Here is a 25062-nt window from a genome sequence, read left to right on the forward strand (position 1 = left end):
GAAAGGATTTTATTTGAGCGAGAAGGGTTCTATAAGTCAAATTCCATTTTTCTCCTACCCCTCTTTTATTTTCAATGAACAAATAGCTTGAGGTTTAGCTTTTCTTAGGTTTTCGGTCACATGGAGCCCCAAATTTCCAACCCCAATCGCTGCAAACCCTCCCCCTGAAAACCCTAATCCCATGTCATCGGCTTAGCCGCCGCCATTAGGACTAGGTGAGCTTTCATCTTATTTTCATCGTATTGCTGTCTTCTCTTTTTGTTTGCCCTTTTTGATACGTTTTATCACTGTATGCATCGATGGCTTGTTGAGGTCAGGTTTTAAACTTCTATCGTCGCGGGACCTTCTTTTCTAGGGTTTGTCTCAGTTTACGTGGAAGCATTTGAGTTTCATGTGCTATGTGAATGTTTGTGAAGGTTTAGGGTTTAACCATGCTTAGCTGTGTGCTTGTTAGGGTTTGTGCTTTTCTGTGTTTTCTAGGTTTATTTTTTATGTTTGTCGGACTTGTGAAGTTTCTCATAGTTGGGATTAGTGTTTTGGCATGCTTTACTGGATGGTTGGTGTCTGGGCGTTTCTATCTTTTATATTTTCTTTGGGTGTTTATGGTCTAATCTCGTTTTTATTTTACCTGGGTTCAAAATATTTGTTCTTTGTTTTTCTTGTTGTGGCTGAATTTAGTTTTAGGCTCTGAGCTTTTGATACATTTCAATTATTTTAATGCACTCCTTCGACGATATTGCTGAATCAATTACTTGCCAGTAATAAGGAATCTGAGTTATCAAAAGGAATTAGATCTTGGTGTCGCTTCTGCCTATGAGAACTGGGATTATTGAACTTTCGTTTTCATTTTTTATTTTTTTATTTTCTGTTATGTCGTCGATGCAAAGTAAAGTGCGTGTTCTTAATATGATAATTGGATAGGGTTCTGGTTGGTAATTAGGTATAATTTATTCATCCATTTGCAACTTAATTTGTTTTTAAATATGGTTTATGATGGTCTAATAACCAAGAAAATGTAGTAGAAGGCTTTTCCATTTTCGTTATTTATTGGATTTTTTTCGTTTGCTAATTTGAATTCTGCAAAATTGATCTTTGGCACCGCCAGCTGCATTTCAACATCAATGAAGTCTGAAAAGATGGCTAAGAAAAAGAATTCTCTTGTGTTTTTGGATGTATCAATTGGTGGGGATCCTGCTGGAAAAATGGTCTTTGAGGTACCTCCAGAAACTATGTTACAATTTTGATCACTTTTAAGTTTGATTGTTGTATGGCCCTTGTTTTCATTTTGGCTCTGTTAAACCCTGCCTTATTTCCCTGTAATTGTTTGTGATCAATATAAATATTTGTTATATTATTAAAATCGTTCATTTTGTGTAATTGACAGCTATTTTCTGATGTTGTTCCTAAGACAGCTGAGAATTTCCGAGCACTCTGTACAGGTATATGATCTTCCATGCATATCAGTATCTCCTATTCTGGTTTCCTTACAATTAATATTTGCATTGTAGCTTCAACTTTGATGTAATTTATCAATCAGGTCTAACTTCTGATTGTTATGTGGTTCAGTGGATGCTCTTGTAATTAGATATGCTCACTTTCTGTATGCCATGTTCCATCTTTGCCTCAATATTTATGCAATTATTATTTTGGTGACCTTATTCTTCATGATTCTTAACCACATTATTTCTTTGCTGTGAAATTTATTATATTATTATTTTGGTAACCCTATCCTCCCGATGTCTATTCTCTGTCCAAGTAGTTAAGTTATCCTCTAAGTAGTTTTCTTGGAAGGACTCGTCAATTTTGCACAAAGTGAGTTGTAGAACATCATTGCTTTTGAAATTAGTTGCTAATTTTGAATTTTGGAGTTCTCTATTCTTTGCTTTTGTTATGTTTTCCTCTAATATTTTTAGGAATAGACTTATAGCATAGGTGGCCATGGTGGTGGGTACAACAAAATGACATCTTGAGTTCTATTCCTACCACAGGTAGGGAATCCTTTCCCCATTGATCCATCCACAATACACACACACACACGAAGGGAACCCCTTCCCTACAAGAAGGGATAGAATTCAAAATGAATATATTTAGGAAAATTTAGGTGGTGCACCAATAGGCGATAAGATGAGAGAGTAGACATAGTTGGGCTGGCCATGTGTGGCGCAGACCCAGTACAACACCTGTTAGGATGTGCGAGTTAGTTCAAGTAGAAGATTCAAAAAGGGCAAAGGGTAGGCTTAAAAGGATATGGTTGGAAGTGGTGAGAAAAGATATGGAGACATATGATGATATGGCCCTTAATAGAGGGCGAAGCAGGATTTATGTAGTTGACCCGAATTATTTGGGAAAAGGTTTTGACGATGTGTATGTATATATATATATATAGTTTGTGGTTTCTATAAGGTTGCAACCTTAAACAATCCAATTAAGGCGCACCTCCAAATTTTATCATAACATGTAATTTTGGTGAAAAAATTCTTAGGATTATCTCAAAGTCTATTTTTATAGCTAATTAATAATTTTTGAACTCCAAAAATGGTTAAAATCAAGTAGATCTATAAACACATGAAACTCTTGAAAATGGATGGTCTAGATAATGTATTACAAGATGCATTATTTTTGGGACTCAAAATCTTTTTGTTTTTTCATATTCATACATCTCGATGTTGAGATGATCAATTAGTGGGTTTTTCAACATTGAAACAACCTTTTCCGATGGAGTTTTGAGGTGCATTTGTAATTCTACATTTTAAGGTTGCAACCTTATATAAACTTTTTCCATATATATATATATATATATATGCTTTGCGTGTGTGTGTGTGTGTGTATTAGTTCATGTCACTGAATTAGTATGCAACATCTATGAATTTCTTTACTACTTCCCTAGATCAAGTGACTCCAAACTATGAATTTTCGATGGTTGATGATGTTCTTTTACATTTTATCAATGCGCCTCGCTTTTGTTTCACTTTGGTGCTTAAGATATCTAGGTACTTGGCTCTTCTTTAATTTGATTTGATAGAATTAAATTGTGGCATCATACTTCTTGCTGATTGAATGTCACATGTTTCACTGTTAGATACCATTTTGCTGTGCTAGATTTCTATTATTATGTACTTGGATTATGTTTATGACAATGGCTCTAAATTATTTATACTTTTGTAGGCGAGAAGGGCATTGGACAAGTTACAGGAAAGCCTCTGCATTACAAGGGATCGATATTTCATCGCATAATCAAAGGATTTATGGCTCAAGTAGGTTCTCTGATTTACTTCGGAAGCGTTGTTTGTTGTAGGAAAGTGAATCTTCTGGAATTTTGTTATGTATCTAAGTATTAGCATTGTAAAAGCTATTGAGCTTTATATTGTTGGTCAGTTCCCCCTGTTTATGATGTAGGGTAAAGGTAGCTGATGGTCAAGACTGCTTTTCTTGTTGATGTAAATTTAAGGTTGTACATTATCTACTGGTTGAGCCTCATTGTTAATATTTGTAGTGGGTCATCTTGCCTGAACCATGAATTTTGAGCATTGAACCATTTCGTGCTAGACCATTGATGATGGGTACTGATGATTCGCATTATTTTGCAGGGTGGTGATTTTTCAAGAAAAGATGGTATGTGTTTTCCTTGCACCCAATACTTGATTTAGATAAATACTTTGTATTGTGTTTTTTATATGTGACTACTCAAAACTTTCATGTGATTCATGGAAATTACGATATGGTATGATTTATGTTGGACCTCAATGCCTTCAATATGAAAGATGTGCTATTTGCTATATATTAAAGGAACTCTTTCCAATGCATCCAGGGGGTTCTGGTTCAGTTGATTTATCATCTTGCATTTACACCCACTTTTCTCTTCTTACATTTCATATCAGTGTTCAGGCGAGTCCGATGACCTGATGGTCAGGTCCTCTGCCCTTGGTTTCTATAAGGTTGCATTCTTTAACAATCCTTTAAGGCGCACCTCCAAATTTTATTATATTGGTGTAAAAGATTCTTAAGATTATCTGAAAATCTATTTTCATATCTAATTATAAAATTTTAAATTTTAAAAATGGTTAAAATCAAGTAGATCTATAAATATATGAAAATATTGAAAATGGACTCTCTAGATAATATGTTGCAAGATGAACTATTTTGGGGACTCAATATTTTTTTTTTTCATATTTATACATCTTGATGTTGAGATGATTAATTCGAGGGTTTTTCAACATTAAAACAACCTTTTTCGATGGATTTTTGAGATACATCTTTAATTCTACATTTTAAGGTTGCAATCTTATATAAACTTTTTCCTATATATATATAAAGGTTAAACAAAAGGAAAGCGGATGATTAAGGTGGGATTTGAACTCTCACCATGTGTGTTACTTGAATGTTCATTTAAAACATCGGTGTGTTACTTGAATGTTCATTAAAAAAATTGGCACATTATTATATATAACCTACTAGGAACCCGTGTACAGTGTAGTCGGGGCAAACTCGCCTTGCCCATAGGGTGAGGCTGAGTTACTCAGCCGAGTCCGAGTAGTCCTGGTCGAGTCTTGAAACACTGTTCCATATAAAAGAAATTTATTTAGGGAGATGTTTTTGAAAACTTCTGCTATTTAGATCTCTTAAAACAAAAAATAACTTATTTCATTCCTTAGCAGTAGGAGGGCATTTGACTCAATGCTTTTTCTGAATAATCAGAATCACATGTGCAACACATACCCAACACTGTATACATATGTTTATATATCTTAAATTCTAAACATCAAGGGACTGTGGTTTATGAGTCATATGAAATGCACTGAGGTTCTTTCATTCTTTTCTCGAAATTGGCAAAATGACTGTCATACCAATATTTTTGGATCTTTACACTTGACTTGCCATTCCTTGAAATGTCTTGCATGATACAAATCCATAATTTTGTTGCCATATATCTCCTTATCCTTTCTGGAAGTAGGTGGGACCTCACATTCTCAAAAACTTTACATATGTGTGTGGTTCAAATTTTGAGTTGTATTTTTAATTGTTAAAAATGTTGTTTGTTACACCTTTTATGCTGTATAGCTTATAGTTTTAAAACTTATTTTCTCTTTCAAAAAATGGGAGAGGACCATATGACATAAATTGCTACATGTAGGCATAAAATCTCTTCGCTATTCTTGTTATGATTTTCTTCTCTACTCCATTTGGTACGTTTAACGCCTTAATTGGGGGCATTCTAAACGCCCAAAGTGAAAAAAAAAAAAAAAATGAATCTAAGCTTAGCCTTCATTGTTGGAATTTTTTTAGGGTACTAGTGAATGTATTTGAAGACTTTTCGGTGATTTTGTAGCTTGAAATATATCAAAACATCAAAGACCAAATTATTATGGAGGAAAGAACTCTCTCTTCTTTTGTATTTCAATTTTCATTGTCTTGAGTATTCCATCCTATTGTATTGGACATTTGGACTATTGGTTTTATACTTCTATTTTGTACTTCATTTTGTTTAGTTGTGATCATGTTCATGCGTCAGTATGGAACATGGCGTACTTAGTTTAGACTGGATGGCTCGAGCTTAGTACACTGTGGACTTGTTTATGTTTTGACTTTTTTTCCTCTTAATTTTCAATGATTTGAAGTTTTGAATGTGTTTCAACATTCATGCATATACATTTGCATGGAAAAGTTAGTTACAATATTTGTAAATGCAAAAATTGCAAAATTAACAAAAATATTTGCACATATGTGCTTTTGAACAACACATATATGCATTTTTTCACTTGAGGGTGGCAGAGCGCTTGAGGTTCTGGGCACCTGCTTGGTACCTGGGTGCTGGGCACCAGGCTGGTCGCCTAGCGTTTTCTGAAACACTGATATTTATATTTGTTTGTCTGTGTTGGGGGCACATGTGCTCTTTATGTGAATCTATGTATCATGTATGTTGGCTTTCAAATCCGATGTGGTCTTGAGGTGTCAACCTCCTAAATTATCTTTTAGGTAAAATGAACTATTATGACAATGATTAATTTTTATTCATTCATATGATGATATATTTTGCCAATAATCATCGATTTTAAGATTTAATAACCACATAAAACAAGTTGAGTTATTTTATGAAACTTGCTTGTGAATTAGTTTCTTGGTTTCCTTTTGGTGTCGATATCTGCTAAGGCAAGTTTAAGGTCCATAGAAAATTTGAATGTAATGGCCTTTTGTAGGTCTGACAGTGCTCTTGGTACCAAAGTAAAAGTGCATGCCGTGCTAGACACTAATTGGAATGCATATATTTTTAGAGCACTTGTTGGTTCCTTTTGTGAAACGAGAAATCATTGTCCTGTTGGATCGCCGATTGGATGTTGGGAGACACACTTAAAGATGATAGACAGAATGGGCATATTCTTTTGTGGTTTTACGGGATGCCACTAGGGCTGATGACTTTCTCAGTACAAGATTTTGGCAAAAGTTTAGTGATAATACATCCACCCACCCACTTCAAAAAAAATAGAATACCATCCACCTTCAGCCTTTCCGATCCATTTTTTCATTCTATGTTGTTATCAGGGCAGCACTTACCATAATTCACTTGTAGTTTAGGATACTAGAATGAGAGTTAGGTCTTTGATTTTTTGCGATGCTTCCGAACTTGATAAGTGTCTCCAGTGATAGGTCTCAGGTTATTTGGAGAAATCGTGATAGTAGGAGATATGGTGTCAATAAGAGAAGAACGGCGGCCCTGTTCAGGAGGTCAATATCTTCCTATTGTCTTGGTGGAGGTGGAAGCTATCAGCTTATGGGCAACTGTGGCCTGGAACATTGGGTACAGCTCGAAATCGGGAAACTCTGATGGTTATTGCCATTTTCAACTTTCAACTGCATTCCTTAGGGTACCACATGAGAAGGATAAAATATGAGTCAAGAAATGGGGGGTTTCTCTTTCCCTGGAAAAACAAGGAAATTCCTTTGGAATGATGGCTAGGTGGAAAAATTCTTGGATTAGGAATTTTTGTGCCCCTCCAGGGTTGGTCTCTAGCAACCTGCAAAGCCATCTAAATGGCTGATGGAAATGAATGGAGCATCAGAGGGTAACTCTTCTAATTTTAGACACGCCTAACTGCGTGATCACCCTCACAGTCTGTGCCTATGAATGATAGAGTGGAGCCTACAGGTGACTGGCTCAAGATGTCAATTATGTTCTAGTAACGATGCTAAAAGAGAACTGGTATGAGAGTTGATATGGGAGCTTACTATTCAAGACCAAGACACGGGAGTTGTTTTCCCAACAGCCATTGCTAGACAAAGGTGCTGTGGCAGCAAAGCTTCAGAATATCTGCTCTTTACTCTTGTGTAGTTCATCAATTCTGTAACCCCCTAAATGTAATGAGGCAAAATATCTTGCAGAGCAATTTATATTTGAATTGTCTTTTGAAATATGAGCTACCTGATTAGCAAGCATTGAGGGAAGACATGGTTTGGGATCACCCAGGTGAAAACAAGCAAGTCCAAAAAAGTGAATCCAATCGTCCCTGCATACTTGGTGTGGATTAATAGATGAATAATGCTATCATCCCGGCTGCCTCGTAACGCTTGGGCAAACATTGTTACTGAAGGTGGTCCCCTCAACAATCATGCTATCATCCCGGCTGCCTCCTAATGCTTGGGAAAACATTGTTACTGAAGTTGGTCCCCTGTCGAGATCTTGCTGTTTGTCATGCAAAAACCATGGGGTATTGGGCCTCCCAGACCAATGGTATTAGGGAGTAAACCACATCGGAACCCAACAACGTGGGCAAATATCTACCAGAAAAATCTTTTGGTTCTTACTTCTTAAAGACTAATTTTAAAGATATTTCTCATGTAAGGAGCTGAATTAATTGTTTAATCTCAGTGATTGGTTTTGAAGTTGATCTCGACAGCTTTGGAGGTGCCAAAATCCATTTAGAAACTTGGAACAACAAGAAATGCAGTTGGACAGGGTTGTCTGCCTCATGATCCTGCCATAGTCTCATACGTCTATGAAAAGACAGGATGATTTGTGGTTGGCCCCTTCATATAACGAAACTGTTACAGGAAGCCACATCTTGGCAATGAAGACCTCTTTGAGGGAACTATAAGATTGACTAATTAAACAACAACCTCCACGCTTGGACTCCTGTGGAATCTCATACACCATATAACCCTCGCACCACAATGCTAAAAAGTCAATCCTTAACCTTAAACTCTGGGTTACAGTTAACTTTCAGAAAAGACGAAAATTGAACCTCTGGGTCTCTAAACCTTAACAACCTCTGGATCACAGTCAACTTCCTGGAGTTGCTCATACCAGAGGCAGAATCACTTGTGTCACAATTTGGCTATTTTTTAATGACTGGTGCGCTTAACTATTTTAGCTGGGTTTCTTCGTTTAAGGGCCGTTTGGATACCTGGAAATTTATTGTTTGTGAAATATGTTACTGGCGGTAATACATTACCTGCAAATGGATTGTTATTGTTTGGGTAGTATTTAGATGCAACCTGGGAAATACATTGCTACTGTTTGGCTAAGAAATATGGGAAATGCATTACCAACATTTTACCAGCACTTGCCCGTGAACTATCATTTCTTTCCTTTTTGTCACGAAATGCCACTGAAATGTGGAATTAAAGTCCTCATCACACCATTCCAAAAAGATTTTCTAATAATAACATCATCACCATTCCAAAAAGATTTTTTAATAATAACTTGTACCATTCTAAAGTCATCATCACACCATTTCCTACTTATTTTGCATACCTTTGGCACTTACAAGGAATCACATGCCTTCTAACATGATTAGACTTTGGTTTTAACAGGATAAGTCATTGGAATAATATGATTGGAATAACATATTTTCATCGTGATAAGCCTTATTTTTATTTATTTTTTATAGAAGTCTTTTAAATGTATTTATATAATTTCAAATAAGCAATAAATTTATGATACCAAATTCAAAATCTTTATGGTACAAGTTAAAAAATGGGAAGAAGTTTGATTAGTAAACTAGAAGGTTTGGTTATTGCAGTAGAAGATTTTGAGGCATTGGAGGAGACTAAAGAAGTAGGGCCTTATGCAAACCAGTTATTAGGGCTCAAGAGAGATAAAAGGGGCAGGCTTAGAGAGGGAGGGAGCTGCAAACCGGTTATTAGGGCTCAAGAGAGAGAGGGGGCGGGCTTAGAGAGAGGGAGGGAGCACGTATGCAAGCCAATTATTATGGCTCAAGAGGAGAGAGCGAGTAGGGCTTACCAGAGAGAGTATAGGGCTTACCAGTGAAGAGAGAAGTGTCGCTTTGGTAAGTTCACGAGTTTGAGAGAGGGAAAATGGCGGGTTGGAATTTTTTTAAGCGGAATAGGGCAGAGAGGTGTGAGCAAAAGATTTCCCAAAGATTAACTGTCAAGGCGTGTAATAGATCTTTCACCGCGTAATCGGTTTCATTTTTTTTTTGGAGAAATCTCGGGTAATCTCTTTCCATTTCCTTACTATTAAAGTGTACCCAAACAGTGGAAATGTAATCTATAGTCATGTAATAGATTTCCAGGTACCCAAATGGCTCTTTAAAGGAAGTTTTATTTGGATGGACCTAGCATTAGATGTTTTGTAAGGAAAGGGGTAAAAAATGGAACCCTTTTAATGCTTTATGGGTTTTAAGAGTGTTCTAGGGAGAAGAAAGTTATTTCGGTCTCCAAAACTCACTTCAGTTTCCAGCTTGTCCACCTAAAAAAGAAAATTATGGGTTCATCAAGTAAGCTGGCTCAGATGAAATAGAATGTCTTACAACAATCATGGGTTCCAAGTCACTAGCTATGTCATGGCTTAGCCCAGTTCTGGTCATGAAGTCTAATCAAGTGTTTATTCCCAAATTCACTTGTAGATATTTTGAACTGTGGTCCATAGCTTCTGTCGTAAAATATGTGCCTGGTCAGAAGCTCTTGGCTCTTGTAGGAGAATTGTAAATGAATTGATTTTTTTAATAAGTGCAAATGAATTGATTCAAGTTTGGAAGAAATATAATCTGGTGGAGTGGTTGCTTTTCTCTTTGTCAACCTCAGAGTTAAAGTTCTAAGCTTCTAATGGAGTACCAATGATATCTTTTGTAATTTATCCAAGTTCTAAATGTATTTGTGGTAGTGCACTTGTGCCCTTAGGTCTGTGGCATTTTTGTCTTGGGCTGTGTCATGAAAATTTAATGTCTAGTGAGCTTGTTTTGTGTTTGGTATGTGTACTGGGAGAATTGATTAGTTCTTTACATCCATGGACAGGCACTGGTGGAGAGAGCATATATGGTGGGAAGTTTGTAGGTGTGTGAACTTTTTTTTTTTCACTTGTTATGTTTTGGCTTTTTGCAGATTGTGAGCCTTATTTCACATTAAACACTAAATTGTTTTCTTCAATTGTAGATGAAAACTTCAAGCTGCATCATGATGGGCCTGGTGTTTTGTCCATGGCAAATGCTGGTCCAGACACAAATGGTTCTCAATTCTTTATCACCTTTAAGTCTACAGGCCATCTTGATGGGTACTGCCTCTTATTGTTAGGCTTATTCTCTGCTGTGATCTCTCCTTGCTTCTTGTCTCTAAATTTTGGACAGTAGTCACGCTCAAGTTTTTTTGAATTTTATATTTAATGTTCTGGTTCTGCTAAGTGCATGATTGCATTCATCCATTCAATGGAGATGGTTGATGAATGTTGCAGGAAACATGTTGTTTTTGGAAAACTTGTGGAAGGAATGGATGTTCTAAAGAAAATAGAACAGGTTGGTACAGATCAAGGGAGGCCGACTCACAATGTGAAAATTGTTGACTGTGGTGAGTTTATTGAAGCCAAAGCTCATGGTGTGGTGACAACAGAGAAAGGTAACCCATAGGTGTTTGTTGTGACATGAAGTGAGCAAATTGTGGTATCATTTTAATAGTGGATGTATTTACATTGAATTTGTGCTTCGATTGTTGCAGATAAAAAGAAACCAAAGAAGTCAAGAAATGTTAGGGAATACTCCTCTGAAGATGATAATGAAGGGCGGGGGAGGAAGCATAAGAGATCTTATAGGGATCGAAGAAAGAAGAAGAAGAGGAGGCATTATTCCTCGGATTCTGATAGCTCGTCTGACTCGGATGACGAGTCTTCTTCTGATACTTACTCTGATACTGATTCTGATTCTTACGGAAGTAGTTCTAGTGAAGACAGGCGTAGAAGAAGAAAGAAATCATCAAGAAGGGATCGCCATAGGCGTGGGAAAAGAAAGAGGGACAGGCGCAGGGAGAAACGGAAAAGACGGCGTGATAGACGGTCAAGGCGCAAGTCAAAATGGTCTGATGTCAATATATCTTAGCACCAGTTGTTACCCCCGTTTTTTTTTTTGGTTGAGTAATTTTGTGTATTCTCCTTAGGTATTTTAAAAAATGCTTACAGCTCCATGGTCCTTAGCTGTAATCTTAAGATCTTGAATGTGTGAACTCCTGTATTCTTGAAGAGTCTTAAATTTCATTTCATTTTCTTGTGATATTCTCCACCTTTCTAGAGCACCCTTTACTTGACAACCTGTTTGGACAAAAAAAATATTTTGATTTCCTCCCAATATACTCGACTTAGATTGTTATGACTTATGATTCTTACACTAACTAAACACATGTTTTTTGACCAACCGTCTTTCTTCTGTCAAAATTTGAGAGGAAACGATTAATTAGTTCTTAAAGTATGAACTTTCAATTCTTTATCTTAGTATATTTTGTTATGGTTTTTTGCTCTATTCAATATAATCGGTGCTTTCAATATAATTGATTTTATGTTAAACTAATTACTGCCAGTTGAGCAGTGTTGTGAGATTTATGTTAGTACATCAAGACTCTAGTTTTTTTATGCCAAGGGCTATATCTTTCATTTCATCTTTTTCTTTTTTTCAGTTTGGAACGATTTTCTCATAATTGACTGCTCTTTGCTTTTGACATGGAGGTTTTAAATGGTGAAATATCATTACTAGCGAGTGAAGTCCTCTATTTGTACTTGTTTGCAGGAGTTCTGATAGTGCAAGTGATTCAGAGAGTGAGAGTAGCTCTGATGATGGTTTGAAGGCTCGAGAACCAGTTCGAAAGTCAAAAAACTCATTGCAGGCTGCTGAGAAATCACCTCGACTCCCTGGTAAATGACTCCATATATGTATTTACCTCATTCTTGCAATGTGTTTTTACCAATCTATATCAAGAAGCTGTGATCCAAAGCAGCTCATAACATGGTCTGGGATTATATGAATAATTGACTATTGGAGAACATGGTCTGGTCTTTGAAACAGAAGCAATTAGCATGATTAATGTAGTGCAACAGATTAAGGACGTGATGTTCTTTATGAGATTTTGGTTTATCTTTAATGACTAGTAGTCACAGATGAGAAATGCTTGTAAGACTTGTAAGACTATTGGAGGACTAGTCTGGTCTTTGAAACAGAATCAATTAGCATGAATAATGTAGTGCAACAGATTAAGGCCGTGATGTTCTTTATGAAATTTGGTTCAACTTTAATGACTAGTAGTCACAAATGAGAAATGCTTGTACGACTTGTCGACTTGTTGTGAATGTTAAAAGTTTTATGTGTTGGTTCGTTGCAGTAGGAATGCAGTCCTCCCCAGTCTTAGACCAAGAACCAGAAGTGGATCGCCAGAAGAAAGAGGAAGTAAAAGTCATTCTTGACAACGCATCACAAGAGGAGGGTGAATTTTCCCGTGAAAATGGTGAAATACCTGCCAATGCGAACGGGGCAGAGCCTAAATCTGATAAAACCTTGGGAAGACTTGCCGATTCAGATCGCGGTAAATCCAGGTTTGAAGTCCTCATTCCCTACTCCCCATTTTCTTGTTTATTCTTCTCTCTCTCTCTCTCTCACACACACACACACACACACACACCCACCCCCACCCCCCCCCCCCCCCCCCCCCCCCCCCCCACCCACGCACCCACCCATCCCAACCCCTGTTCCCCCCTCTTTTCCTCCGCCTCTTTTTTTCTTCTTCCCCAAACAAGAAAAAGTTTGATTGTGTCCTAACTGGAAGTTGAAAAGCAGGAGCCTGAGCAGGAGTCGAAGTGCGAGCCTTAGCCGGAGTGCAAGTCCAGGCCCTAAGAGAGGCAGTAGCGTGAGCCCAAGCCCTACGAGACGCCAGAGTGTAAGCCCAAGCCCTATAAGGGGTCGTAGTATAAGTGCAAGCCCCAAGATGGACCGAAGTCTCACTCCAAGCCCCAAGAGGCGCCGGAGTCTAAGTGCAAGCCCCAAGATGGGCCGAAGTCTCACCCCAAGCCCCAAGAGGCGCCGGAGTCTAAGTCCATGCCCTGAGAGGAGCCCAAGTCCAAGCCCTAAGAGGAGGAGCCCCAGTGTGAGCCCTAGGAGAAGCACAAGCAGAAGCAGGAGCCCCAGCGTGAGCCCAAGAAGGAGCCTAAGGAGGAGCCCCCCTCCTCGAAGTGTTAGCAGGAGCCCTGCAAGGCCTCCTGGTAGGGCTAATCGTGGTAGTTATTCGAGGAGCCCTGTGAGGAGGGGTCAGGCCCCTTCTCTCTCTAACCATGGTCGAAGTGTGTCAAGAAGCCCTTCTCCTGATGGTACACCTAAACGTATAAGGAGAGGGCGTGGCTTTAGTCAGCGCTACTCGTATGCAAGAAGGTACCGCACTCCTTCCCCTGATCGCTCACCTGTGAGGTCCTATCGCTATGGGGGTAGAAGTGGTTTGGACCGGGATCGGGAGAGGTATTTCTCTCTCTCTCTCTCTCTCTCTCTATATATATATATATATATATATATATATATATATATTTATAGATATAGATATATATTGTTATCTTGATAAGCTTTAACACAATTTTGGTTTTCTCCTTGTGATGACCAGATACTCAGGCTATCGTGGTTATTCAGATCGGTCACCTCCAAGACGATACCGGAGCCCCCCTAGAGGCAGAACACCACCAAGGTCATATCTCTCCTGTCTCATCATACAGAATAGCTTTTGGTTACTACTAAAGAAAAATGATTGACCTTTTAAAGTAACCATAGTGTGTTGGGCACCATATGATGTATTTATTTTGATAAAATTATAAATCATGCGGTGAGACTGTGTTCGAATTGCTATATTTGCAGTGAAACCATGTGTAAAACTTCCTGAAATTCCCGAGCTATTTGAAAAACTACCTTAATTTTTTGAGAAAGTGCAAAAGTTCAGGGAAACTGCAGTCCATTGGGATCACACCCATGCGTTGACTTTCTTGATGGATTGAGAATGGAGCATGCTCCCAATTGTGGATCCTACCCTCGCCATTGCCATCAATTGCATCGGACAGCCATGATCCAGTGGAGATTTGATTTCCCAAGAAGGGGGTTGGTTGTTCCTATTCTCATCACCATCTGTTGTATTTGATTGTCATGACCCCAATGGAGAAAAGTTTTTCCATGCCCATTGCACTTTTTCTTTTCCAGTAAATTGAGAAGATCAAGATAATATTTATCAAAAACCTCAAAAAAATGGAAAAAAGTGATCGGGCTTATATGTAGCCTTCTTATCCCTCATTGCAGATACAGGAGCAGGAGAAGCCGGAGCCGAAGCATATCTAGGAGCCCAATAAACTACCGGTCGCGTGGAAACAAGGATCTCAGCCGAAGCCCAGCATTTAGCCGAAGTCGAAGCCGAAGCCCAGTGGATGAGAGGCCTTCCATGAGTGAGAAACTGCGCTCTCGCCTTGGTCCTGGCACGTCTGCTCGGCATTCCTCAGAGAAAGGAAGGTCTATTTCAAGGAGCCGGAGCCCTTCTTCAATGTCGAGGTCATCTGATGATGCTAAGAAATCGAGGTCTCCTCTTGGGAAGGATCGTTCTCCTAGTAGGTCGCGGTCTCCTAGCCCCTCTGGAAACAAGGGCCTCGTTTCATATGGAGATGGGAGCCCTGATGCTAAGTAGAGGTTTCGTTGTTCATTCATGCTTAGGTTTTTATTATGAATTGTGACTTTCGTATTTGGGTACTTGGTAATTTGCTAGTAGGGAGATGGTCGTATGTGTCCCTTCTGAAGTCTCTCTCAATCTTTCTCTCTCTGTTTGTTTTGGTACTGTAGAGATGGACCAAGCTTACTAGTGGGTTTCTTGCTGTGTGAGGATTAATTTGTATCATTCCCCCTAGTATGGTATGCGCTCTAATGGATATCTTCTCCATTTTGGAAAGGATCAAGTCATATGTAGAAAAGGGGGAATGGAGTGAGATTTGTCGGGTGTGTTATTCGTACCCAGTTTTGTGGGCTTGGTTGTTATTAGCATTTGCTTATCATGGATCATTTATTCCTGTTGACATGGTATTTTTAGACGAGTAGTTTCAGGTTGGCAGAATATTGTCTTTTTAGCTTTTGCCCAGAAGTAGTGAACCTCAACTCATCATGCCCCATTGTCAAAATTCCCCAACCAAGAAAAGATTTTGCTCGACCACTGAAGAGCAGTGTTTTAAAACCTGGGATTGGGAATTGCCGAAATGGGCGGGGAGTAGGCTGCAACCGAATCATTTTGGGAAGGCATAGGTAATGGCTCGGGTTGCCCCCTTCATTTTTTATATTCTCATGTCTCATGACCTTTTTGAATCTCCCTAAGACGAGTTCCTATTTTAATTTTTTTTCATTGCAAGTATCTTTTGGATTGTTGATTTGGACTGATTTGCATCGGCAATTTTGCAATCGATACGGACTTGTGTGGGTTGGGGGATCTGTTTTTGAAACGCTGCATGGGAGTGAAAGGGGTATTTGTGCCAACTACATGAAAAGAACTTACACTTGTACCGATGTCAATAAAAGCTCACATTAACTTCTCTTGATTTTAAACCAAAGAATCTCTGTAGTCTTGCTTGCATCTCGTTGATGTCGAATTTTTATCTTTAAAGGTCCATAATATAAAAATTCTTCTCAAGTGTCTCTACTTGGGATAATGCCTGAAGTGATGTGACAATTATTACCTCTGGATTATCAAGATCCGAAGGTGCTCATGGTTTGGGCCTTTGGCTTTTTAAGGTTTGAAGCTACTTAAAAAAGAAGAAGTTTGATTCACGCTTTCCAGGTCTGAAAAAGTCTCGAGGAAGTTTCAATTCAGACTTCCCAGATCTGAAGATTTGACATGTAGAAATAACTTGGACGCAATAGATTTGAAGTTATTATTGATAAAACTTAATTTAGGACAATGAATGTCCAGAGTTCATTAAAAAGAACTTCGGACCACGAGTGATAATAAGATTAATTGTTCGTAACTTCAACCCGAAGTTGTTACTTACTGTGGAAGTCTGAAGCATAGTTAGTAAGAACATGTCTGATTTTTCTAATAATAAAAACACTTTTTACCATGGATATTAAAAAATTCGCATTTTGCAGGTGCATTTCATCATTTTTCAAAAATGCTTTTAAAAAAAACTTCCTACTTTTGAGTTTTACAATAGATTTTCAAGAAATAACATTTTGATATAAAGGTTTAGGGCTCGTTTGGATCCTAGGGTAAACAAAACCATGTTTTGGATATGCAAACCGTAGTTATGTCAAAACTTGGTTATTGAGAAATGACTGTTAGGATAGCTCGTAGATAATACCCAGGTTATGTAGAATCCCTTTGGGTTGTCTATTTGCTTAACTTAGGATTACACTATTTAGGACAGTTTGATAGGTGTGAAACATTTTCATGCAAAATATTTTCATGTGAAAATTATGTTACACATATTTGGTATGCAACAATACATATAAAAAAAATTTCTTATTATAAAATTTTTTATCAAATGTTTAGAGAGAGAAACTATACAAAATTTTAGAGAGCAAAACTACCTAAAAATTTTAAGAGAGAAAAACTATCTCAATATTTTTAGAGAGAAAACTGTCTTAAACTTTAAATGTGATATAGTTTCTCTCCAAATATTTTGAGATAATCTCTCTCTCTCTCTAAAAATTTGAAATTTCAAGAGGTTGAAAATTGCTCTATCTAAAATTTTTGAGATAGTTTCTATCTCAAAATAAACTTTAAAATACTTTCCCCCTCTAAAACTTAAAATTTGAGAAAATTTCTCTAAAAATTTTGAGATAGTTTCTCTCTCTAAATATTTTTTAAGTAATTTCTCTAAAACTTGATATAGTTTTACTCTCTAAAATTTTAAGATACTTTCTCTCTTAAATTTGAAATTTGATATAATTTCTCTCTCTAAATTTTTTGAGATAGTTCTCTCTAAAAGGTTTCAGGTTGTTTCTATATCTAAATTTTGATGTAGTTTCTCTCTCTAAAACTTAAAATTTGATATAGTTTCTCTAAAAATTTTAAGATAGTTACTCTGTAAAAAAAATTTAGGTGGTTTCGCTCTCTAAAATTTGATATAGTTTATCTCTCTAAAATTTAAAGATACACACACTCTCTCTCTCTCTCTAAAGCTTAAAATTTGAGATAAATTCCCTTTGAAAATTTTGAGATAGTTTCTCTCTCTAAAAATTTAGATATTTTTGCTATCTAAAATTTTAACGTACTTTCTCTCTCTCTAGAACTTGAAATTTAGGATAGTTTCTCTCACTAAACATTTTGAGATAGTTTCTCTCCCAAAATTTTTTTGGATGATCTCTCTCTAAAATTTGATATAGTTCACATTTCTAAAATTTTATGATACTTTCTCTTTTTAAAAATTGAAATTTGAGATGGTTTCTCTCACTAAAAAATTTAAGATATTTCTCTCTCTAAAAAATTTAGGTCGTTTCTTTCTCTAAAATTTGATATAGTTTCACAATCTAAAATTTTTCAATACTTTCTCTCGAAAACTTGAAATTTGAGATAGTTTCTGTCTCTAAAACTTGAAATTTGAGATAGTTTCTCTCTCTTAAAAATTTCATGTAATTTATCTCTTTAAAATATGATATAGTTTTTCTCTCTAAAGTTTTAAGATTTGTTTTCTCTTTAAAACTTGAAATTTAAGATAGTTTCTCTCTAAAATTTTAAGATAGTTTCTCTCTCTACAAATTTTGGGTAGTTTCTCTCTATAAAATTTGATATAATTTCTCTCTTAAATTTTGAGATACTTTCTCTATCTAAAACTTAAAATTTGAGATATTTTCTCTCTTTAAAAATTATAAGATAATTTCTCTATCTAACAATTCAAATTTGATATGGTTCTGCTTTCTAAAATTCTTGAAATAGTTTATCTCTAAAAAATCCAGGTAGTTTCTCTATATGGAATTTGATATATTTTCTCTCTAAAGTTTTAAGAGGCTTTATTCATCTAAATTTTATAATTTGATATAATTTCTCTATCTAAATTTTTTTGAAAGGATTCTCTCTCTAAATTTTTTTTATGTAATTTCTCACTGTAAAATGTGATATGGTTTCTCTCCAGCTAAAACTTGAAATTTGATATAATTTCTCTTTAAAAAATTTGTGATAGTTTCTCTCTCTAATTTTTTTTTGTAGTTTCTCTCTCTAAAATTTAATATAGTTTCTCTTTTTAAAATTTTAAAATATTTTCTCTCTCTAAAACTTAATTTGCGGTGTTTTTTCTCTCTAGTTTGTGTGAAGTTTTTGACATAAGTAATTGTATTTAATAATGTGGGCAGCTCTGGTGTGTGAAAATTAGTATTGTCACAAGTTGTATTCCTTCTTTCTTGCTTACACAAAACAATGTTTTAGATAACTCAATTTTTTTTTTGGTTTTCTATACCCATCTTTTGGCCCTCTTTCTTCATTACAGAAAACATGATTATGTATCCAAAAAGTTGCCAAACGAGTTTTTTTACGAGATAACATGGTTATACAAAACCATATTTTGTTTACCCTAGGATCCAAACGAACCCTTTATTTATCTTTCTTCAAAAGGGTAGGGTTTCTATGAGGCTGCAACCTTAAACAATCCAATTAAGGTGCACCTCCAACATTTATCATAACATGTATTTTTGTTATAAAAAATTATTACGATTAGCTGAAAATCTATTTTCATATCTAATTATAAAGTTAATCAAGTAGATCTATGAACTTATGAAAATCTTTAAAATGGACGGTCAAGATAATGTTTTGCAAGATGTACTATTTCTAGGACTCAAATTTTTTATTTTTTTTTCCCTATTCCTATATCTCGATGTTGAGATGATGAATTAGAGGGATTTTCAACATTAATACCATTTCCGATGAATTTTTAAGTGCATCTTTGGTTCTACATTTTAAAGTTACAACCTCTTATAAACTTTTTCCTTTTCACAAATGCTTTTCAAAAAGTCTTTTGCTGTATAATTTTATCTATCTTCTTTGTTGATTTGATATCTCTGAAAATTTGTTTTTGAGATATGCTCATTAAAATTGGGATTAAATTATGTATCTTAGTTTAATAAAAACTTCCATAAAATTTTTTGCCCATATATTCCTCTAAATATAATATTAAAAAATACTCTACCAAAATATTCCTTGAAAAAAAAAAACTATACTTTCATTAATCTCATCTATATATATATATATATATATATATATTTGACATTTTTTGATCAAAATGGTCAATAGTTGTATTACTATGAAGGCATGATGCACCACAACACTTAAAAGTGTTGAAATGACTATCACAAATTATAGATTTAATGTTTTGAGGCATCACAGTATTTTAATTTCCGCGATATTCTCACATGTTTTACTGCACTTAAAATGCCTTTATTATATTTGATGATGATTACAGTACCGTAATGCTAATGCTGAAGGGCGCCATCTTGGACTATGGCCTAGAGCCGTGGGTTTAGGCACATATGAATCAATCCATTATCTTACATTTAGTACTTTTGAATATTAAGGGAAATGAACCCAGCGCGTGGCACATGGAACTAGGCACTAAAAAATGAAAAACAGGGTTGGGAGGTGCTAAAAATGTTGAAAAAAAGAAAAAGAAAAAACACTTCTCACAATTATTATGAAAAGTTTGCAGTACTCTCGCACGCCTGAGTCATTCAAGCATTCTAGGTTTTTGGTTTCCTGGTAAACAATGACCGCGATGATTTGTTTTTCTTTTTTTGTATGGTGCGGAAGTTCAATTGATTCTTTTGTTTTGGGTGGTTCTGAAAATGAATTTATGATAAAAGCACAATGTATATATATTTAAAAATAAATTTATCTTTATATCGGTAATATCATTTACAATGTCCAATTATAATCAAACTACTCGTGAAATAAATAAAATAAAAATAAAACCGATTCTCAATTGCTACATCTTCAAATACAATTCTTTATTCAAGAAAAAAAACTATAATTTATTGTTTTATGGGAAAAGAAGTAAATATTTAAAAAAATAAAATTTTCGGAGATTATTTCAATGGGGCTTAATACACCCCACGAAGAGTCTCATCTTTCCGATGGTACTCGGGATATATGATCGGTTTGTTGATTTTCCTACATGGCAAAAATCCACTGACTTAATTTTGATCAAACCTCTTAGCTTGATTTTAGAACGATGAATATGAAGAGAGAATGAGAGATCCACTAGACCACTTTGCCACCCATAAAAAACAGAAGTAATGGGTGCCCCCAAAACATGATATAACTTGGAGAAAGATAAAAATTGAGGCATGCTTCCTTTTGGTAATCCAAAACCTTTGAGAAAGAGCTAAATTTTTGGTAGGAAGAGATAATTCTTAAAGACAGAAGAAAATACGTATCTCATTTTATGAGGGGAGACATTCTTTTATAGATTTTTTATACCATAGATTTTGCCTCAATTCGTGGGGTCAAATCTCAACCGTCGATCTCAAAAGACTTGTGGGGTGAGAGATTTGAGCTATCAATCTCTTTAATCCACCATCAAGACTCAAAGAGATGAACTAGAACCTTATCCTCCATTTCCTAAATCTATTCCTATCAAATAAGGAAAACTTATATTTTAATATATCCTATCCTTAATTATTAGATCAACCAATATTGATTCGATAATAAATATCTCAAATATTCAACCTTATTATATACCTAAAGATAAGCCAACAAAGACGATAAACTTTATTCCCAAGAATATTAGGCGTGTCCCCCTTTTTGGTGGCCACATGTGGGCCCCACCTGATCCACATCTTTTTAAATTTTGGACTTCATATTTGATGGAGATCAAATATATTTTTAGAAAATATTTTATTTCATATTTAGAATTTTTAAATATTATATTTTATTTAAAACATTGAAAAATTAATTTCTTTTAATTTATAAATCAAATGACAAAAATAAAATATCAGAAGATTCACAAAAATTCAAATAAACATTCCGAAAATCATATAACATAAAATTAATTAAGTTCGATAGGAATCGGATCCAATATAGGAAATTATCAATACATGGGAGCACCCCACCTTCAACTGCGAATCACGATCCGCTTAGCTTTTTCAAATTAACCTAGCAGTTCCCATGACTCACATTCCACTATAGGGGCTCATGATTGGACCACCAAAGTCAGCCAATAGACTAAGGGACGCAATCCTAGTTTATAAATTTCAAGTTCTCCACTAGAGACAAAAATCATGGTCCTCCAGACCATGATGCAACCATGACTCTATGGTGCATAGGAGTAATCTCTCGCATACACGATTCACCCTCATTGGTGATCTCAAAATAGCTATCTATGTACATGTTGTGTGATGATTAATGATGAGGTTTTAGCTCTGTCTCTAAAGGCTATTCATCACACGCAAGGGCCACACAGTCCCTTGGCTCTCATCTAAGCATATTCCAACCTCATCAAAGGATAACCCACTAAACCCTTCTCGGTAGATCCCTATGTTTAGGTATCTTGGGTTTTTCCAAACCTTAGTTGGCCTAGCTCGTCAAGCCTAGTTCGAGTATCAGCAAATAACATTTGCCTAGTATGGTCAACAAAATTCCCATTGAGTTTATGTTCCCCTATATAAAATGCTCATACAAGCTCTCATAAGGCCACATAAACCTAACAAGTTCAGCAATAGACTTGGAACTTGGCAAGTGTGGCTTTGCAAATTCAAAAAATTAAAAATTCAAGCCCCAAATCCTCAAAGCTTAATATTCATGGCAAAGTATAAAACCGAAGGACAATTTGAGCCTGGTGGGCATGACGCCCTTTAGCATTATGGTACTTAAAATATCGTAATAATGCTCTTTAGCATTACGGTAATTTTTTTGCCGTAATCATCATCAAATATAATAACGACATTTTTAGTGTCGTAAAACATGTGAGAGTCATCACAGTACTTTAAGTACCGTGATGTCTCAAGATATTATGGTTGAATCTATAACCTGTGATAGTCATCACAGGTAATACGACTACCGTGATGTTTGAATCTATAAGTGCCATGATGCATCATACCTTCACAGTAATACGACTACCGTGAAGGCTATTTTTGATATAGAAAAGAAAAAAGCCAAAAATGAAAAAAAAAAAAAAAAAAGTGTATGAAAGAAGTTAATGAAAGTATGGGTGTTTTTTTTTTTTTTTTAATTAGACAAAAACTAAGATATATTTCTGATAATTTCTCAAAAATATATTATCGCAAAACGATTGTATATCTCAAAGTAATAGATAAACTAAAGGAAAAATAACCCAAAGAAAATTTTTTTTTTTTTCTAAATCAAGAACACCATTACAAAGAGAGAGAGAAAGGGAATCATGCGAGTGAGGGGTTTAAAAAAAAATTTATTTTTTTTAATTTTATTTGGGTCAAAATAATTAATAAATAAATAAATAAAATATGTTTAGGAGATTAGGAGATATAAGAGAGTGAAATTCTATGTAGTAAAATAGATGTTGCAACCTTGGATCAATGGAAAAATAAAAGTTGAAAATGAAGTTTATGGAGATATTTTTTCATTATAATTCTATTTACCTTTGCATATAAAATTTGTTCATTGTTCTTTTTTAAGCCTAACTCTGAAGTTTTCATGATTATTTGACTTATATAATATTTGGCGACCTGTACTTTTGCCCTAATATTTTACCACCGAATTTTTTGACCAAAACAAATTTATTACCGGTACATTGGTTTACCGATATATAATGGTCCGAAGTGGAACATTTTGGCAAAAAAAAATAAAAAATAAATGGTATAAACATAAACAAAATTTGAGATAGATCTTTACAATAACATTATTTCAACAAAGTAGATTTATATTAGTAATAATACATGGGCAAGCTTTCTATGATTTCCCTACAACATAGAAGTTCTATCCTCTCCCTTATCCAACCGTCCATTTGAATGGAGGGCTAAGATTGCCTTAATCACAATGTCACGTCTCTATACTATTTTATTTTTAATTTTTTTTCTATAAACTATTTTGACACCAAATTTTGGACGTCCATTCCTCTATTAAACTCGCACTAGCAAAAAATATAAAAACTATATTTTCAATAAAATAAAATGATCAAAATACCTCTAAAAGTTTCAAAAGGTATTTTAGTCATTATATTTTATTGAAAAATTATTTTTAATATTTTTATAGGTGTGCTCCAATGAGAAGATAGCACGTACCAAATTTAATATTCATACAATTCGTATAAAAACAAACTAAAAATAAAATATTTTGAGATGTCGGATCTAAGATCAAACAGTGAGTGGCTCTCTTGATCAAAATTGGACGACTGGATGGTATAGGGAAGACAGAACTTCTACGTTGTAGAAGAAACATAGAAAACTTTCCCATAATACATTTCCTTAACGCTCTTTTGCTTCCACCTGCTAAAAGATCAACATGATCTCTCTCAGGAAAGTCCACATTTCACAGTGGAGAATATGAACCCCCAAGCTAATTGAGACCCGCAAAAAGCAACATGTGGGGGACTATAAACACAGGAAAATTTACTTCGTATGAATTTTTATGGTTAAGTTCAGGGCCCAATCCTTGAAACGGAAAATAAATTTGACGTATTGGCTTAACATTAGTGCGAAAATCGATGGGTTTTATCCATCTTGATCATGAACCTCATCAACTGCTCTTGGATAAGAAGAAGAAATCACTGTTTTGGTCTTCGTATGATTTCCATGGAGCACAGATTGTGAAAATGGCCTTTAATGGTGAAACCCAATTTCTCTAGAAATCACTGTTTTAGTTCTCGTATGATTTCCATGGAGCACAGATTGTGAAAATGGCCTTTAATGATGAAACCCAATTTCTCTAGAAGGTGGAGGCGCAGACAGAGAGAGGTTACGTGGATCTTCTCCATAAGAGAGGAAGAGGGCGACAAAAAGAAAAGTCCATTTATTTTTTATACAAATAGGTCACAAGTACTTTTAGCTATTGGATATAAAATCCAATAAATAAAAATGTCGCAATAATCGAAAAATTTTATTTTGGATTTTATATTTAAACAATGACATCTTTAACCACCCAATTTCAAATTTAATGGTCATTGATGATTGTCCCATCTTTGTATCAAAACTAAATGGTACATACATTTTTTCAATATTCAATATGAAAGGTAATTCACTCTGAAATGTTTTGAAGGTTTATTGCCATCAAGGTGGAAAGTTGAGAGTTAATCGGTTTGCACAAGCATGGTTGGGAAATTTCACATGGATAGTTACGGATAAGGTTCTCAAAGTCGCACTGTAAGATTTTGAAGAACTTAGAAAGACATCGTAATGGCCGCATATCCCACTTCCTTTTTCATGAATTAGTTCCAATTAAGAGAAATGTTTCTATACTTCAAATCTTTTTATTTTTCATAATCATACATCTTGATGTCGAGATGATCAATCAAATGATTTTTCAACTACCTTTTCCGATGGATTTTTTTGGGGCATACGTAGTTCTACCTTATAAGGTAGCATCCTTATATAAACTTTTTCCTTTTCTTAATATTAGAGTACAAGAAGCAAATAAGAAACCTGACCTGTGAATTGAACCCGTCGCCCACCAATTCAAAGCTGACTTAAGAACCGGCCGAAGCTAACTGGCCGGTTCTCAGCAGTTTTTTTCTATAAAATAAGAAAACAACTGGGAATCGGTGGAAACGAGGCAAAACAGGGGGTCCTAGACCTGGATCGTTCACCTTGGTTCCGAGCCAGCTTGCCAGTTTTTAAAATTCAAGGTGTAAGTATACAATGTGACCTGTTTTTATTTTGCTTTGGATATATGCAGATCCTT

General features: G+C 35.4%; 1 protein-coding gene across 2 annotated transcripts; it reads left to right on the forward strand.

Annotated features, from left to right (window-relative positions):
* The first annotated feature begins 114 nt into the window (after window positions 1–114).
* Window positions 115–15330, forward strand: LOC18429565 (uncharacterized). Of its 2 annotated transcripts, none has more exons than XM_006838850.4 (14): window positions 115–215; window positions 1106–1214; window positions 1385–1439; window positions 3166–3254; window positions 3588–3612; window positions 10249–10287; window positions 10387–10504; window positions 10682–10842; window positions 10942–11296; window positions 12000–12124; window positions 12589–12799; window positions 13041–13712; window positions 13852–13932; window positions 14532–15330. In XM_006838850.4, the coding sequence occupies exons 2-14, from the start codon at window positions 1122–1124 to the stop codon at window positions 14908–14910; spliced, it is 2403 nt and encodes an 800-aa protein (XP_006838913.2). In that variant the 5' UTR covers window positions 115–215; window positions 1106–1121; the 3' UTR covers window positions 14911–15330. The 2 variants fall into 2 exon arrangements, with proteins under 2 accessions (XP_006838913.2, XP_088717816.1); XM_088861690.1 differs by having other exon boundaries at window positions 12592–12799.
* The last annotated feature ends 9732 nt before the right edge of the window (window positions 15331–25062 follow it).

Source organism: Amborella trichopoda, chromosome 3 (assembly GCF_054954075.1).
Source record: "Amborella trichopoda isolate Santa Cruz 75 chromosome 3, AtrichopodaSantaCruz75HAP2 v2.0, whole genome shotgun sequence".
Classification (NCBI taxonomy): Eukaryota; Viridiplantae; Streptophyta; class Magnoliopsida; order Amborellales; family Amborellaceae; genus Amborella; species Amborella trichopoda.